The sequence below is a fragment of the Plasmopara halstedii genome (assembly GCF_900000015.1).
Source record: "Plasmopara halstedii genome assembly, contig: Scaffold_2956, whole genome shotgun sequence".
NCBI lineage: Eukaryota > Oomycota > Peronosporomycetes > Peronosporales > Peronosporaceae > Plasmopara > Plasmopara halstedii.
In genome coordinates this window covers 119,602-135,032 of record NW_020189861.1, presented here as the reverse complement: position 1 = coordinate 135,032, position 15,431 = coordinate 119,602, and the positions used below count along the sequence as shown (strand labels likewise).

At 44.7% G+C, this 15,431-nt stretch overlaps 4 protein-coding genes across 4 annotated transcripts; 2 read left to right on the top strand and 2 right to left on the bottom strand.

The window, feature by feature from the left end:
- Positions 1–1,927: 1,927 nt before the first annotated feature.
- Positions 1,928–4,912, top strand: PHALS_06136 (conserved hypothetical protein; the record flags this gene model as incomplete). Its single annotated transcript, XM_024719371.1, has 1 exon — positions 1,928–4,912. One exon carries the CDS (start codon positions 1,928–1,930, stop codon positions 4,910–4,912), a length of 2,985 nt encoding a protein of 994 aa, XP_024584676.1.
- A 644-nt stretch (positions 4,913–5,556) lies between these two features.
- PHALS_06135 (hypothetical protein L915_20246) lies at positions 5,557–8,896 on the top strand (the record flags this gene model as incomplete). Its single annotated transcript, XM_024719370.1, has 2 exons — positions 5,557–6,389; positions 6,460–8,896. 2 exons carry the CDS (start codon positions 5,557–5,559, stop codon positions 8,894–8,896), a joined length of 3,270 nt encoding a protein of 1,089 aa, XP_024584675.1.
- A 295-nt stretch (positions 8,897–9,191) lies between these two features.
- Positions 9,192–11,783, bottom strand: PHALS_06134 (PDZ domain; the record flags this gene model as incomplete). The annotated part of the gene is made up of 2 exons (XM_024719369.1): positions 9,192–11,398; positions 11,501–11,783. 2 exons carry the CDS (start codon positions 11,781–11,783, stop codon positions 9,192–9,194), a joined length of 2,490 nt encoding a protein of 829 aa, XP_024584674.1.
- A 538-nt stretch (positions 11,784–12,321) lies between these two features.
- On the bottom strand, positions 12,322–14,504 carry PHALS_06133 (hypothetical protein F443_20834; the record flags this gene model as incomplete). Its single annotated transcript, XM_024719367.1, has 5 exons — positions 12,322–13,536; positions 13,596–13,959; positions 14,025–14,191; positions 14,252–14,310; positions 14,378–14,504. 5 exons carry the CDS (start codon positions 14,502–14,504, stop codon positions 12,322–12,324), a joined length of 1,932 nt encoding a protein of 643 aa, XP_024584673.1.
- Positions 14,505–15,431: the final 927 nt, after the last annotated feature.

Genomic DNA, 15,431 nt, shown 5'->3' with positions numbered 1-15,431 from the left:
CTCTCTTGAAGTCAATCGCTCAGTCAGGGATGGGAGCTGTTAAGCTCACCTTTAGGGGTTCAACACAACTCAATCCTTATCCGGCAGGCCACATTCAGCCTACTGGACTTTACTTTACCCTTTGCACATCTAAACCCAGAAAGAAGAGACATGCAGGCGAAAATGATTGGCTCACAAAACATTTAGCCGGCGTCTACCGCGACGCTGCCCAAAAACTAAGAGACTTATCCTTTCGTGTCAGTCTGGCTTATGTGCATCTCTTTTGGTGATTTTGAATAATTATCACCTCCTGCGCCGACCCTTGCAGATTGAAAGTTGTGGTCTTCCTCAATGCGAAACTCACCGCTTCTCTGAGAGAAGCTGGGTGAGCACGAAAGATATCGTTGCGAAGCGCGTCTATACATTGATAATCCACGAAGACGGTAACCGAAACCAATTTTGGAGGTAAGTCAGCCGGTTTTCTAGCCAGCTTCCCAGCTTTGGAGCTCTTACCTCTCGGATATATACTTTAATTGTCGTTGTCGTCAACGGGTGATTAAGAGAAATTTAACGACACGCTTCAATTCTGACTAAGCATAGCGATTCTCGATATATATGATGAAAATAGTCCTGTCCTCAACGGCCTGACGCACAATGAAGCGATCCCACTCTTCAGTGCTCTACAGGGGAGCCGATAGTGCTTCCAAAGTAGTCAGGTTGAGACGTTTCTGTAAGTGTATCACTGATGTATCGTCCTATCTCTTTGGGCCTCGAACCGTCAATTTTGCTACCACCTCAGACCAACTAAGATAGGAGCTTGTCAATAGTGATCTGATATCTCGAGGACGGGAACATAACATACATCATCCTCACAGAGGATACAGTCTAATCTAGACTTGAAGCAATAAGTGCAACCAAGGGTGTACAGGGAAAGCGTTGAGTCGTTAATCCCGCCTTAAACACACAAGGACTGATTCAAAGCCGTTCTAGGACGTCGAATTTAGCTAGTCAAAGCTGATACCACAATTTGTATGATTCGTCATCTAAATAATGAATCCTTGATGATTATTATAATTTTGGGTAGTAGTCACTCAGAAATCGTAAATAATACTATTTTATACTTCTAGCCTCTGTATGTCCTATATACAATTGCAATGTGTACGTATACCATATCTTAGGTTCCTAGTTTATTAGTCCATAACACAGACTCTTTACCCCTTCAGTGACTTATCAGTCGCCAACATTTAAGCGGCGCCCCTGAAAATGTAGGATTAAGTAAGCTTTCCGTAAGAAGGCAAGTTAATTAATATTATGACCTTGATTTTCTTGATCATTCAGAGGAATCGTAATTGCACTGCGTGTTGTAAAAGTCTTGTCCCAATACAGCGCGATGGGTGCATGAACAATAACTAGGGCCGCATACATGTAGAACCAAATATCGCACTACGAACGAATTGCAATTCACTGAATTGTCGTGTGGTCGTTCGAGTTCTCTCGAGTCTCGATCGACAACACAAGTATAATCAACACATGAGTCATAAAATTTATCAGTTTGCAATGTGCGGTAAGCGACACGTTCTGATCGTCTAAGAAACCTGATGTTCGAAATTCCAGAAAGCCAGAACTAAAGTTCATGTATTGAAACGTTATCGTGCGTCAATTTGTATTACAATATCCTACGAAAAACGCACAATTTCCGTGAATTTCTGACCTTTTACTACCTTGAAGTTCAGCTATTACACGTATAGTATTAGAAAGATGGATAAATATTTTTTGAAGCAATTGTTTAGTAACTGAAAGTTAAGATATTGTTTTTGTAACAAAGTCTTCGATTGCCTCACGATCACGAGGAACCAACATTGGTACAAAAACGCTTCAATTCAGTCAGTGGGTTCAGTGTGACCTTGAGAACACAGAAGCCAACACCTTTTATCGTAATTTGCTCAGTATGGCCGAGATACCGTCACAGCGCTTCAACAGTCCGAGTACTAGCATGGTTGATCACCAGCCAGACATTCCGTTAACTTCTACTACGGCTCGAGGTCCGCGTGTCCGCGTGACTCGTGCGTTTACTCAGATTGAGGAGCCGTCATCGCTCCAGGAGCTTCTTGTGCCCAATAAAATGCATAATCAGCGACGACTTGTGTCGCCGACACATAGCCGTGCGTCAGACACCACGTCAACGTCCAAGCCACCAACGTCACCACCGTCTTCGTCATATGCGTCGCCTGCGCTCCGAAAGCAACGTACACGAAGCTCTGATGGCAGTAGTGTCATGAGTAGTCCACGTCCGACTGCACACAGACGTACAGGACTTCCACCACGCAACAGTAGCACTGAGGCATCTGAAAGACGATGCAATGGTAGCAATGGACGCCTTGAAGACACTGTGAGTCGTAACGCTAGTATTAACCAAATGCAAGATGTGGAGCACCAGCGTAACTCAACAGAGTGGGCTGAAACAGCTGCAAGATTGAGTCGACGTGTTCAAGAGCTCGAACTTGAAAATTATAGGCTGAAGAATGGTAAAGAACCACCACAAACAGTACCAGGGGGTGACTTGCGCAGTAAATTAACCAAGACGAACGTCGAGAACGACGTATTAAAACCTATCCGCCATCGTGGGAATTTAAGTAAGTCACAAAGCTGTGCCAATGGATTTGGGTTTACGGGTTTTACGGGACTTACAGTAGCGGAAGCTGCCGCTGCATCGCATCGGACGCGTACAAGACGCTTGGCGTCCGTTGCTAGTGTCACCGAAGCGGCAGGAAAGCTGCGCTCGGGCTACTGGAATGGAGCAAATAACGTCAAGAGCAGTTTTAGCTGCAATAATTTATCGGATCTTGAGCATCCTGAGTTTGTGCTTGAGAAAATGCGCACGTACCCATTTGTGGCGCCCACCACGGCCAACGGTAGGGACAAGATCGGAACATCCTTGTCAACTGTTACTGCAACTCCAAGTACGCATGAGACCTCTCGCAAGAGCGATTCAAGCTCCGAGACGGAAGAGGAGTCAGCGAGTATGCGGTCAAAGCATTTTGCATTGACGAAAGCACAGCAATTATCTGCTACAATAGCTCAGCACTCTCCGTCTTCGGCCGGTTTAAGCCTTGATGAAAGCTCGGATGAAGTGGAGAATCGGATAACATCACCGCGCTCGTACTTCGAAGTAGGACTACGGACCGGTAGTATCTCATCAGGACCAACAAGTATAATGACAGCAAAACGATCAAGTATGTGGGACGTGCGTCTGTGGGTAGGCACGTGGAATATGGGCGCAGCTGACCCGTTTGATGATGGAAAAGGGATTATCGATGAACAACGCTCAGCAACTATGTTGCAGAATTTTTTACCACATGGATACCAATTGTATGTGCTTGGGATCCAAGAAGGCGTTTCAGAAAATGTCTACCACGCCGTGGAGGCGTATCTAAATCGCAATGAGCAAGGTGCACGCTATTATCGCATGGAGATGAAAAATAGCAGTTTTATGGTCAACCATAAAAACTATCCTCCTGATGCCGTGATTGATGCTGTTCACGGTCGTGGGGACGGAGCTTTTGTTGGTACAAAGTTTACAGGCATGGCTGTATTTTACTGTGCAGATATTCAAGATAAGGTGAAATTGATACGGGCAGGGGCACACAAGTTTAAACTTACAAGTGGATCAAAAGGTGGTGTCGCGGTAGCTTTAATGATCAATCACACAACGATCGTGTTTGTAAATTGCCACTTAGATGCACGAAATGATAACTACCGCCGTGAGCAGATTCGAAATCTGAATGCTAGTCTGGGTCGAGTGATGGGCCACTACAGTTTTGACCTGACGGAACAATTTCATCATGTTGTATGGATGGGTGACATGAATTACCGCATTGTGTTACTCGATCCTCAGATGGTGCTCCACATGCTTGAAGAGGGTCGCAATCTTGAGCTTCACGATAAATTTGACGGCTTGTTGAATGACCGACGAAATGGCGGTGTCTTTGAAGGATTTACCGAACCACATAAATTTCCCGACTTCTATCCAACGTACAAAAAGTTTCCAAAGCGTGGACCTGTGAATGAGAAGCTACCGTTATGGCCGTCTCTGGTCTGGCGTGTGCTGTACAAGGAGCCGTTTTACAAGGGAGGAAAGGTGAAAAAGCGTGTACCTGGGTGGTGTGACCGTATCTTAATCCACTCACTTCTCGTCAGTGACTCAAAACTAGTTCCTGAAAAGGTTCCCGATCCGACGTCTCGAAAAAATGCGCAATTGCGGTATATTGACAATTATAGATCCGTTAACCATGGTGATGGTATGGACGTAAGTGACCACAGTCCCGTGTATGGCACTTTTGTGCTCAGTTTTCCACATCAGGAGAACGATGTGTTGGGATTAGGATCTCCGCGGAGATTATTGCATCGCAGTTCACGTTCTTTTTCGACAGCCAGTAAATTTAGTAATATAGACAGATACTCGAGCGCAGTGAACGGTAGCTATTTTGATCAAGCTCGTGTTGTTCGGCAGATGAAAGCGCAGCAACGTCCTGTCTCAACAGTTTTACGAGTTTTCAATATGTTTTTGGTTTGGGGCGATTCCAGTACAGTCGTTCCAAAGAAGACGCGTATTGTCGCGCCTTTAGTTGGAGAAGATTCGAAACAATGTGACGTTATTGGTGAGCGCTGTCAAGGTTCCAATGGACTGAATCTATCGCTTAACGCAGTTCTTCAACACGCACGGCCGCTTGAGCAGCTTCATATGTTGGTATGGGTTAAAAATGAGGCAGTTAATGGGCACTGTACGCTCTCGCTCAAACGTGTGGCCCGTCAGCAAGAAGGTGGCGAAGTCAAGTATCGTGTTCCACTATACAACGACTCTATGAGGGTGCACCTTGATGGACACCCATTATTAGTAGTTTTTTCTGTGCGAAGCAAGACATTTGCCAAGTAAGAATAGCGTCTAATAAGCAAATCTCTTTAAAAGAGAAAAGAGTTGAAAATTGTTCTACTTTTAAAAATTTATATGCTGCGCCCTATATTCTGGCTTAAAGCTGGAGCAACCCGTCTCAAAACTTTGTAAACTCTGGTTTAAAAATATTATTGAAGCGTATTTTCGAATATTGGGTGTCTATTACATTTTAAAAAAGATTGAAGTGCATCCGAGAAATAGTGACTACGTGATTTATGTCTGTCAATGTACTAACACAGGTTAACAGAAAAGTGAAACTAGCATAAAACTGACTAATTAAAGCGATAGTTAGGTTGTCAATGAGGTGTGTGGTCTACACAACTTCAACGTCCGCCGACATTAATTATGAACCGTTCCATGGAAGTTTCATCGAAGCAAGCGTACGGACCGGCAGACAAACCAGTTTGTGTCGCTTCAATCTGGAACTCTTGCGTGCATTGGGTGTAGAAGATTTTATTACTTGTACAAGCGCATTTGCCAGTTCCAGTTAGCGCGACAAACAGGTGTTTAAAATAACATTGAACTACACATTTTTCACGCTTGCGGACTTCCAGCGGAAGTAAAAGGGATTGATTGAGTGTATTCATTTACATTGCAATTATTGCAATCACCTTCGCTTACTGGTTATGAGTCGAGTACTAAATACTTCGAGCAAACAGAAGGCTCTTGTACAACTCATAAGTTCGGATCCGTCATTATTGAGTGGACTTGACGATGAGCTTCTTGCATCGATCACATTGTCATCAAATCCTCCCACGCAATGGCTGGAACAACAGTCAACTCTAATGACTCGAAAATGCAATCAAAGCATTGGTGTACCGACAGTGAGGGAGACTATTCAATTGTACCCAGAAGATGCACCTTTTGTTGAAAAGAAAAAACCATCGAATCTACCACGTTCGTTAAGAGCTGCCAACAAACTATCAGCGCCTCGAGCAACTACAGTCTTGCTGTCTCCTTCAAGTACTGCAATTGCTCTTGCAGCTACATATCGAAGTAAACAAAATCTTGGGTCGAGTACGCACAAAATTTCCTCGAACAATTGCAGTACGACGAAAGATGCAAATTATCCTGCGATACAGCGTGAACAACCTGCTTCGGTGATTCTATTTGATGCAAGCATGCTCAATGCAGCTGATGGAAACACGAATGCAGTCAAGTCTCCTCATGAGAGGAAGAAAAAGTCGAAAAGGATGCGACGACTGGGTAAGACAAGAAGCAGTAGTGAAAATGACAGCAGTACTGATAGCGAAAATGACTTGAAGTACAAGAAAGCTGACAAGACCGTATGGGGAACTTCGTCACTGATTCGTTGCAGTGGAAGTTTCGAATCCGAAAGTGATGAAGGCATTCAAGCAGTTGGCACTATAACATCGTCGGCTACTTGTGACGGTGGTGTTGCGTCGCGTTTACTGTTGGATCACCACTTTGTCCCGCGAGACAGACGAATTTTAGTGAGGTAGTTTCATTGTCGCTCTCATTTTCAGCGTGTTTTGCTCTTACTTATATTTGCTCGTTCTTTTGATCAGCGCTCAAAAGGCATGTTATGTCTGCATGCGAGAGTTTAGTGTTTTGCGGAAGCGTCATTCATGTCGAATGTGCGGACAAGTCATTTGCAGGCGGTGCTCTGTTGTTCGGCAAGTGAGAACACCACTGATGGAGGACAAGCTTCGTCTATGCACATGCTGTTTTGTAGCGTGTAGAAGGCAGCAGGAGGGTGAAATCAGCCAGTCACATTGCAATAATGAAGCGAGTACGTCAGAATCTGCAAATGACGGAAATTTTGGCTATCTAGAGCGATCTATCATCACTTCAAAGCTGGATTTGCCTGTATCATCTGCCTCCGGCTCAGGGTTCTTTCAAGCCCCATCACCATCTGACAATACGTCAAATCGCTCATCGTCGACTCTTAACAACATGTCGGACTTTTCGTTTAGCAGTGATACAATTTCTGATGCCCGAATTATTGAGGAAGAACTTGAAGCAATTTTGAAAGCTAAAGCGCTTGAAAAGGAAGTCGAGGCTAGTCAAGAGCGCATTTTAGCATTAGAAGCGCAAATAGCGACGCAGGAAAGCCAGCAAGATCTTCTTTCAATCGAGCAACAAGCTGAGCTGCATGATGCTCGAGCAACAATCAAATCATTACACGAAAAGCTTTGCACGCAGGAAGCTAATGCACGACAAGCTGCGTTTGATCGCGACTCTATTTGTTTGAACAAGTTGCGGCAAACCGAAGTGTATGCGAATGAAGATGATGAAAGTGATGCTTTAAAGAAGAAACTAAGAGTGCTGGAGCGTCAGTTGCAGCAAGCTGGTATCTCTGTGGCAGAAGTCATTCCATACGATGTGGCAAAGAAGAAAGTAGCCGAGATATCAAAGCGACTGCAAGAGATTGGCTCGTCTGAGGTGGTACTCGAGGATAAGCATGCCCAAGCTGCTGCACGAAAGGAATACTACGTTTTAGAACAGGAAATGGAGAAATACCACATGGCACTTGTCATGTCAGACGAGTATATTGAGGAGCAACAACGCCAGGAGCAAGAATGGGAAGATGCAAATTATACCGAGAACATTAAAGCGTTACACTTACTGCGATCTGCAATTCCGGTAAATATCGCACGGCTGTCCGAGCGCGAATTGATTAAGATCGTGACTCCGACGGGATCTAAATTTCCTCCAGAGCTGGCAAGGCGGTTAAAACGAACGAATGTGCTTCAGTTGTTGCGAACTTCCCCAACGACTATTGCCAAGATGCATCCAAGTGTGATCGAAGGGTACCGTACCACAGGTTTATCGCTTCTGGAGCGCCGTGCACTTCACGCTGTGATGATAGAACCTTCGAGGGGGTGGAAGAAGCAGCAAAGGGATGATTTAGCACAGAGGAAATATGCTTGGTTATGCAAGCTGAAAGAATCCTTCATGACGGCTGCGAAGTACCTCACGAATCACCTTCACGACGATGTAGGCAGTAATCATACAATCATTCGTTCCGAGCATCATTGTGACCTAGCGAGCTCGATTTGTCCTGTTCGCACGGAAGAAAGGATGCAGAAGCTGTATTCCGGACTGGGTTTTACTACGAACGCTGAGTATATGACGGAAGACATTGTGAAAAGCGATCCAGAAGGTGCTGGAGAAAAAGCTTTGCTAGAAGCACAAGATTACGTTCAAAATATAGCTCCAATTCAGCGTCAAAAGATCCTTAAAGTGCACTATAAGACGAATATGCGCGAGTTTGCACAAGCGTTAAGTGCCCTGGAAGAGATGGACTCATTACTGGCACAACTTCGATCTCTTGATGACTCGTTTCCACTTGAGACTAGCGGTCGTCAGCAGCTCAATCAATGTGTCTTGCTGCTTAACACTGCGCGTGAGTTGATGCAACTACATGCAAAACGGGCAGGAATATGCGTGACAGGAAAGCGGGACTTCGCTAAAGACAAAGAAGATATTCGATCACCTGCCGAAATTCGCGAAGCATGTCGCGCTGTCATTTTTTTACAAGAGATACTTGGTGATGTTGAGGCTTTGCTCTCTCAAAAAGACGTCCGTGGTGAACACGAGACGCTGATTGCAGCCGCAACTCTAAAAAGCTTACGTGAGTTGATTAACGATGTTCGCCAGAAAAACTTAACTACGCTGAATGACGCTGACAAAATAAATGCAGCGAGTGAAAGGAGCAGAGTGCCCTGGGTGAAAAGGAGGAAAGTGAACACTCCAACCAACCAGTGCACTTTGTCGAACGATCAGACTTCAAATAATTCATTTACCGCTGCTATCCCCACCAGTGCGTCTGTGTTCAATGCTATTAAGGCCCGACGGAAGCAGAGAGAGAGCATTATTTGTTCACATAGTAATCAGAATCAATTGTCGACCGAGACATCGCGAGTCAACAAATCACTTGATCTAATGGCAGCAATTCGAGCTCAAAAGCGTGCAATGTCTACCGAACCAATTGAGGAGTAACTACATTCATGATGTCATATCTACAAAAGCTGCAAAGGCTCAGAGTTGCACGCGCTATTCAGTCGCTAGAATGAAATGAAAAATGTCTGATCCCCAATAAATCACTCGGTGTAACATCACATGTCATTGAACGCATCACAATCTACTAACGTTATCGCTAGGCATTGTCGCCTAGAATCCTTATCTTTTCACTTCATGCGAGTCCAGCGCAGGTTGCTATTGTCTAAAAGTACTCGAGACTTACTTCCATGGGTGTGGTAGGTTGTGCGATAAGTGCTCACGTAACGTTTTGGCCTCATTGAACAATAAAGCACATTTCCACAGGCTTTGGCGAGCGCTTCAGCAGTTCCATCGTTTCACCAAGCCGTAAATTGCTGGTCGAGTGGTTATTAAACGACACGAGCCAGTCGCCGGACCGAAGCTGTGTTAAACCTGGCGAATATCCTGAGCCTGTGAGTCGCGATACGACGATTTGTCCATTTTTGCGCTTAAATGTGATCCCGAGAGGACCATCGGTCCAGCGCACCCACAATTCCGGTAATGGGAGTTGAGGAGGTGGCGCACCGCCGGGTAATGACCCGATTGAAGCTTGCCCTCGATGAGGTACGACAAGACCTGAGTCATCAATATCCGAGTACGTACTTACCATCATCGGATTTCCATTCTGATGCAAGTTGCGTTGGCGCTCGGACTCGATATACTGACGTCGAAGCTCTTGTAGTCGACTTGGCTGACCAAGCAATGATGAAGTCTCCTCTGTAGGTGGAAGTTGAATTTGGGGATAAAGTGGTGGAGGATGCAGTACGCCAGCGTTCGTGTGAGCTTCAAAAGGTGGAGGAAGTTCCATGTGTCCACTAAAATATTCGCCACCACCTGATTTGTTATCAGGCATGTTCGAGAGGTCCATACTTCTAGTTGAAGAAGGCACCACTGTATCAGGATCCTTGGCTCGTCCAGAGGCCGTGAAAACGTCCATATAGGATGGAGGTGGCGGCAATGCTGTAAGTGATGGGCTTTCATCGCGAGCTTCTGCTGGAAATGAATCTTCCTCAAAACTTTTGTCATCGTCTGCACTACGTGACTCCATACTTGGAAATGGTGGTGGTTGGACTGGGCGACCGGGCTCGTTCTCAGATACGGCTCCGTCAACATTGAACAGGTTACCAGATGGATTGTGTGAAGCATTTGAGCGCGGCGAGTCTAGATAATCGTAGCTTGCCTGACTTGTTCCATCGTCCGAAGCTGCGTAATTTTCTAAGCTTTGAAATCCAGCTCTTATCTGCTGCTCGTGGCTATTACCACTCGAGTGATTGTATCCGGCACTATGTGTTCCTACAATCCCCGCAGCTGCAGCAACAGCAGCTTCCTCTTCTCGTAGTTGCCGGAAAGAAGGTACAATAGACGATGATGGTCCGGGTACTGGTGTTGGTAAGCCAAAATGTCGACCACGCGGATTCAAGCGATTTGAACCACGTCCACGTCGCTGAAAGACGAGCACAACTGGTTTTCGTACCGTTTTGAGCATTTCAAATGCGCCTGCGATGCCCAAATCATCAACTTCAACACCCGCGATACGCAAGAAAATGTCGCCTGGTTTCACTGCTTCATTCACATTGGGCGCGCCAGCGCCAGTCAGTCGCGCGACGACGACACGTCCTTTGCTGGATGTACGGATTTGTATCCCCAAAGGACCATCCCGCCATAGCACCGTATACTGCTTTAATTCCAGCGACGCGGAATCAGCCCCTGCTCCACCTATATCGTGATACGGTCCTCTGTTGCTCTGAGGCCCCCTGTAGGGTGGTAGATCGCTCAAGCTGTTTCCCGACGTTGACTGTCGTGCGCCACCACGAAGGAATCTCAAGTATACAGGCTTCGTTGCTCGCATCATCAGCGTTACCGTGCTTTTGAAACCAATCTCCTCTGCACGCAAGCCATTGATACTGACGAGAATATCTCCTGCTGCAATCTGCGCAACGGATGGTGTGACACCAGTGCCGGTTACAGACTTGACAGCCGGGAGTCCATTTCGTTGTTTCATTTCACACCCTAAAGGTCCTTCACTCCACACGACATCGTACTCAACATCATTTGAATCTGTCGTAACGAGTTCATCCATCTGTGGCATATACGATGGCGACTCACCCCATCCTCCTCCTCGATTGTTCCGCATGTCCACTGTTGCATTCGACGATACTGGAGATCCACAGAAAGCTGATGATGCATCACCGCTATGAATTGACGAGTCTGTACGAGGTAGTCCCCATTTAGTTGTCGCAGCTGAAGCTGCTGACGCCAAATCACTTAATTTTAATGGTCGAAAGTCTAATTTGACTGGAAATTCCGGATTCTTTAATCGCTCAATCACTTCACTAAAAGGCGTTGCAGAGACACTCACACCATTCAAAGCAAGCAGCACATCTCCTGCTCGTGCGTACTGCAAACCTGTAGCCGCTCCTTTCTTATTAACGCGTCGAATCACAGGCTGTCCATTCGTATTGACTTTAAACAAAAGTCCAAGAGGACCTCCATCCCATGAAATTTCATACGAATCGTCATCATCATCTTCGTCCTCTTCGTCTTCTTGTTCATCATCTTTCTCACTATTTTTGACACCAGATCCATTATTCTGTTCATCAAGCTTAATTTTTTCCGCAAGAGCCAATGCCTGTAGTTTTTCAAAGACTGTTCTATTTGCTGAACGCTCACTCGTACCACTGAGATTACTGCTGCGATGTGATGGCGCCGACTCGAGGAAAGAAGAGTTTTCCGCTTCATCTAAACTACGCATCTTGTCCATCTGACGCTGCACAAAATCATGTGGACTAAGCTTATCCGAATCATCTGAACACGCTGAATCGCCGCGTGTGTCGCGTGAATCCGCCATGATGCTAGTGACGGGAGCTAAATGTACGAAGCAAAGTCTGTTGTGTGAAAATGTCGGACGTTCTCAACACTGGCAATAGGCGAGATTCCACGCACGATGGGAGGGTTTAAGATAATGATTTGTAAGATCAATTATGCAAGATTTTTGAAATAAAGAGAACATTTATTCTTGCCATCAATTTCATTCTCTTCAATGAAATCGATCAAAGATAACAATTTATTATATTTAAAAGGGATGGCTGCCTTTGCTAGTACCACTTTGTCGATCGTCATTGCTGCATTGTCAGTACTTTCGCAGAGATACTTCGAATGTCTTGATGGGTTTATAAGCGCTGCGTCGTTAGTCTCCATTAGTAATGAACCATATTGAAAAAGCCTTTCCTTGGTCTTTCATTCGGCGAGTAAATCAAATCATGGAATTTTTTGTGGTAATATTACAAGTTGCTCTTAACTAAAGATTAGCATTAGTAATTTTGATAAAGTACAATTGTTCATTTTACTAACTTAAAGAGCATCTAACTACATGGTCCTCCACTTGCTTAAAATTCATTCTCTTTTATTGACGCACCCCATCGAGTATTAAGACTCGACTTGTAATCTGAGTTTTGGCTACTAGACGTAAGCGGTTTTAGATTGTGCTTCCAGCTATCCATTGAAGAAGGTGCTTCCGATAAAAGCGCAATACTAGAAGTACTGGACATTGGTGACCGTGGCGAGCTCATGTTGGAACACTTCGATTGAGCCATTATTGGGACTTCCTTTTCAATTGGCGCAGATCTTCTGCCTTGTGATCGTGGGGATCGTATTGATCCAGGCCGTGAGCCCGACCGACCAGAACGATTCGGGCCACTCTTAGGAGTCGAAGTTGATGCCACATAGTAATCTGCCGGTGGTGACGCAGGAGCTAGAGCTGCTTCAGATGATTGCATTGTTGGAAAGCGTGTGGTACGATGGCCAGAAGTGTTGGATAAATTCACACCATCCTGAAGTTTTTTCATCCGTTTACTCGTCATGTGCCACCAAATTAATACGCAGATACAAGCAATCACTACCGCAATACTAGCCAGAACCAGATACATCCACCAAAGCCAAAAAAAACAGCCAGTACCCCACGGTACATATGTTGTCCATCTACTGCTCTTTTGAAGAGACTTTGAAAAGCAAGAGCACCAGTCTCCCGAGAGGTCCGACGGATAAACTTTTTTACTTGACGTGATATTATTTGGGCAATTGCTTGCGACAGCGAGACCAATGTTACCATTTGCACGATCGTGATACGAATACAAGCCGTCCATAAAAACATCACCTAATACAGTGGAAGACCCTTCGGAAATGCCAAGTGCACGACAGGGTGTGCTGGAATTGGCACCATTCATTTCAGGACGCCAGTAGTATTCAGGTGGAATCTCAACAGTAAAATGTTTTTTCGTCGAGCCATCACTAGATGATAATCCAAGAGTAAAATAGATTGAAGGAAGTTGTAATAATGCAGCGCTGGACGATGTGGGATCACAATAACTTTCATGACAGCACGAGCTCGAATCATCAAAGTACGTCGGATCAAAATCTGGAATAGCTGCTAGCGTAGCTGTCATAATTTGATTCATGAGGGCATTGTAAACATCTGGTGGAAACGCTAAATTACTCGTGCCAGAGTCAAGAATTGCTTGCGGATCGTTGTAATTATCACATGAAAGTCCAAGACTTGTGCCATCATATCCAATATCAGTTACCATTACAACATACCAAGCTTCCTAAGAGCCACAACAACTCATTACTTAAGGAAACCAGAGTTCACATCAACAAAACATACCCTTGTGATTGGAGTATAAAGCATACTGCCAGAGTAGTAGTTTTCGCCATGAGTGCCTTCTGTACCACCAATAAGCAATTGTCCAGAATGAAGCGTAAAATCTGTTCCCCCCGTCTGAAGCAATGGTTGCATTGTACCACAGAGTAGCATCCCAAAAGCATCAGTCACTTTCGCTGTATCAATCAATACATTATACAGCGATGGTACAATCATATCTGTTGACGCCACAAGCGTCTCATATGCTAAGCCCGTAATTCCATCGTACGATGACCGATAAAACGTATCCTGTCTCTCAATAACCATAAAAGTCTTGGAGATTTCCCCCAGTTGTTCAGATGACCACGTATCTGTCATAAATTGACCTCTATAGCAAATCAACAACAATTTGCGTCAGTGTAATCGTCTCATTGCTCTATTTAAAGTTCTTACTGAATGTTAGCACCAGCAAACGCAAGTGTAACCTTCTCACCCCCTCCATTTACACATGTTGATGATGCATCACATGAGTACGTCACTTCTGCATCCGGTCCGCAGCATCCTTCACCAAGAACTGCGTCATTTGACGAGCCTGTGTCTGCAATCATTCGAAATGCATTCTACAGCTAAATCGTGAGTCCAACACTATAATTCAACACTTAGATCACATCTTTGCGTACACTTTTATTTGTAGATCCTGAAGTATCTAAAGTGCCAATGTTCACTGTGAGGGTGTACGCTGTTCCATTATATAATTGAATATCATGAGTAACTTAATCAACTTCGTACACATCAAAGTATCGTACCTGTTCCAGAGGTGATACCAGTTAAATCGATAGAATAGGCTGCATTAGCAGCTTGTATTTCCGTTGTATAGAGTATAAATGCTATACAGCTAAGCAGCGGCGAATTCCGCTGCCGCCGCGCTGTCATGCCGAAGAAGAAAATGGCAATGACCAAAACATAAGACACGAAACTGTCTTTCTTTCGTAGTGGCACAAATATCGCAATTATTGGACCATTTTAGACATAGTTTAATTAGTCGACGGTATGGTGCTACAACCGACATGCCTTTTTATGTCTTTTGCGTTATTAGAAGAATAGATGACTCGACAATTTGATATTAATTCGTAATATGCAAAATAATGAGGGATGATATTTGTGGAGTATTTTGAGCCTTATATTGTTTCATAAGGATCGTAAAATTTGAGAAATACAAACAAAAAACGTCATAGTAACCCAGAGAATCGATTCTCAAATACGACTAGGATATGTGCGTGAAATGACCATACGGCACAGATTGACCGAAATTATTTCAACTCTGAAAGTAGCAAGAAAGTTCGTGCTTGAGTGCCGGATCAACGACAACAAATGCTTATGAGACTATCTTTTGCTTTCGACAAGTTTTCGCTTAATCTCGCAGTGTCGCACTTTAATGCAAGTCATTGAGTTGGAGCGATCGGCATATTCCTTCTATGTTTGCAATGGTCCCGATCATGAAGTGTGGCTACGAAACACACCAGCAAAATAGAAGTCGTGTAGCTTGACTTTGGTATATTGGCAGATGTCTGATAAACCTGCGGGAGACATTCTGGAAAGCATTCGTCGGGCGCGACTTGCGGCGACGCTTTCCCTTATACTGCTGATGGATTGCCCGGACTGATATTTGAAAATGTGGAAATAAAATCGTGCCAAGAAGTTGACAGTATTGAAACTGATTGCAATTAAGGTCCTTAGTGTAATTTACTACTTCTAAGCCTTTTCTATTACGTCATTGCGGGCGTCATCGAGTTGCGTCATCCCTGACGCCATCATATACCTACTGGTTTCGATCGAGGAACATACAGCCTACTTTGAAAC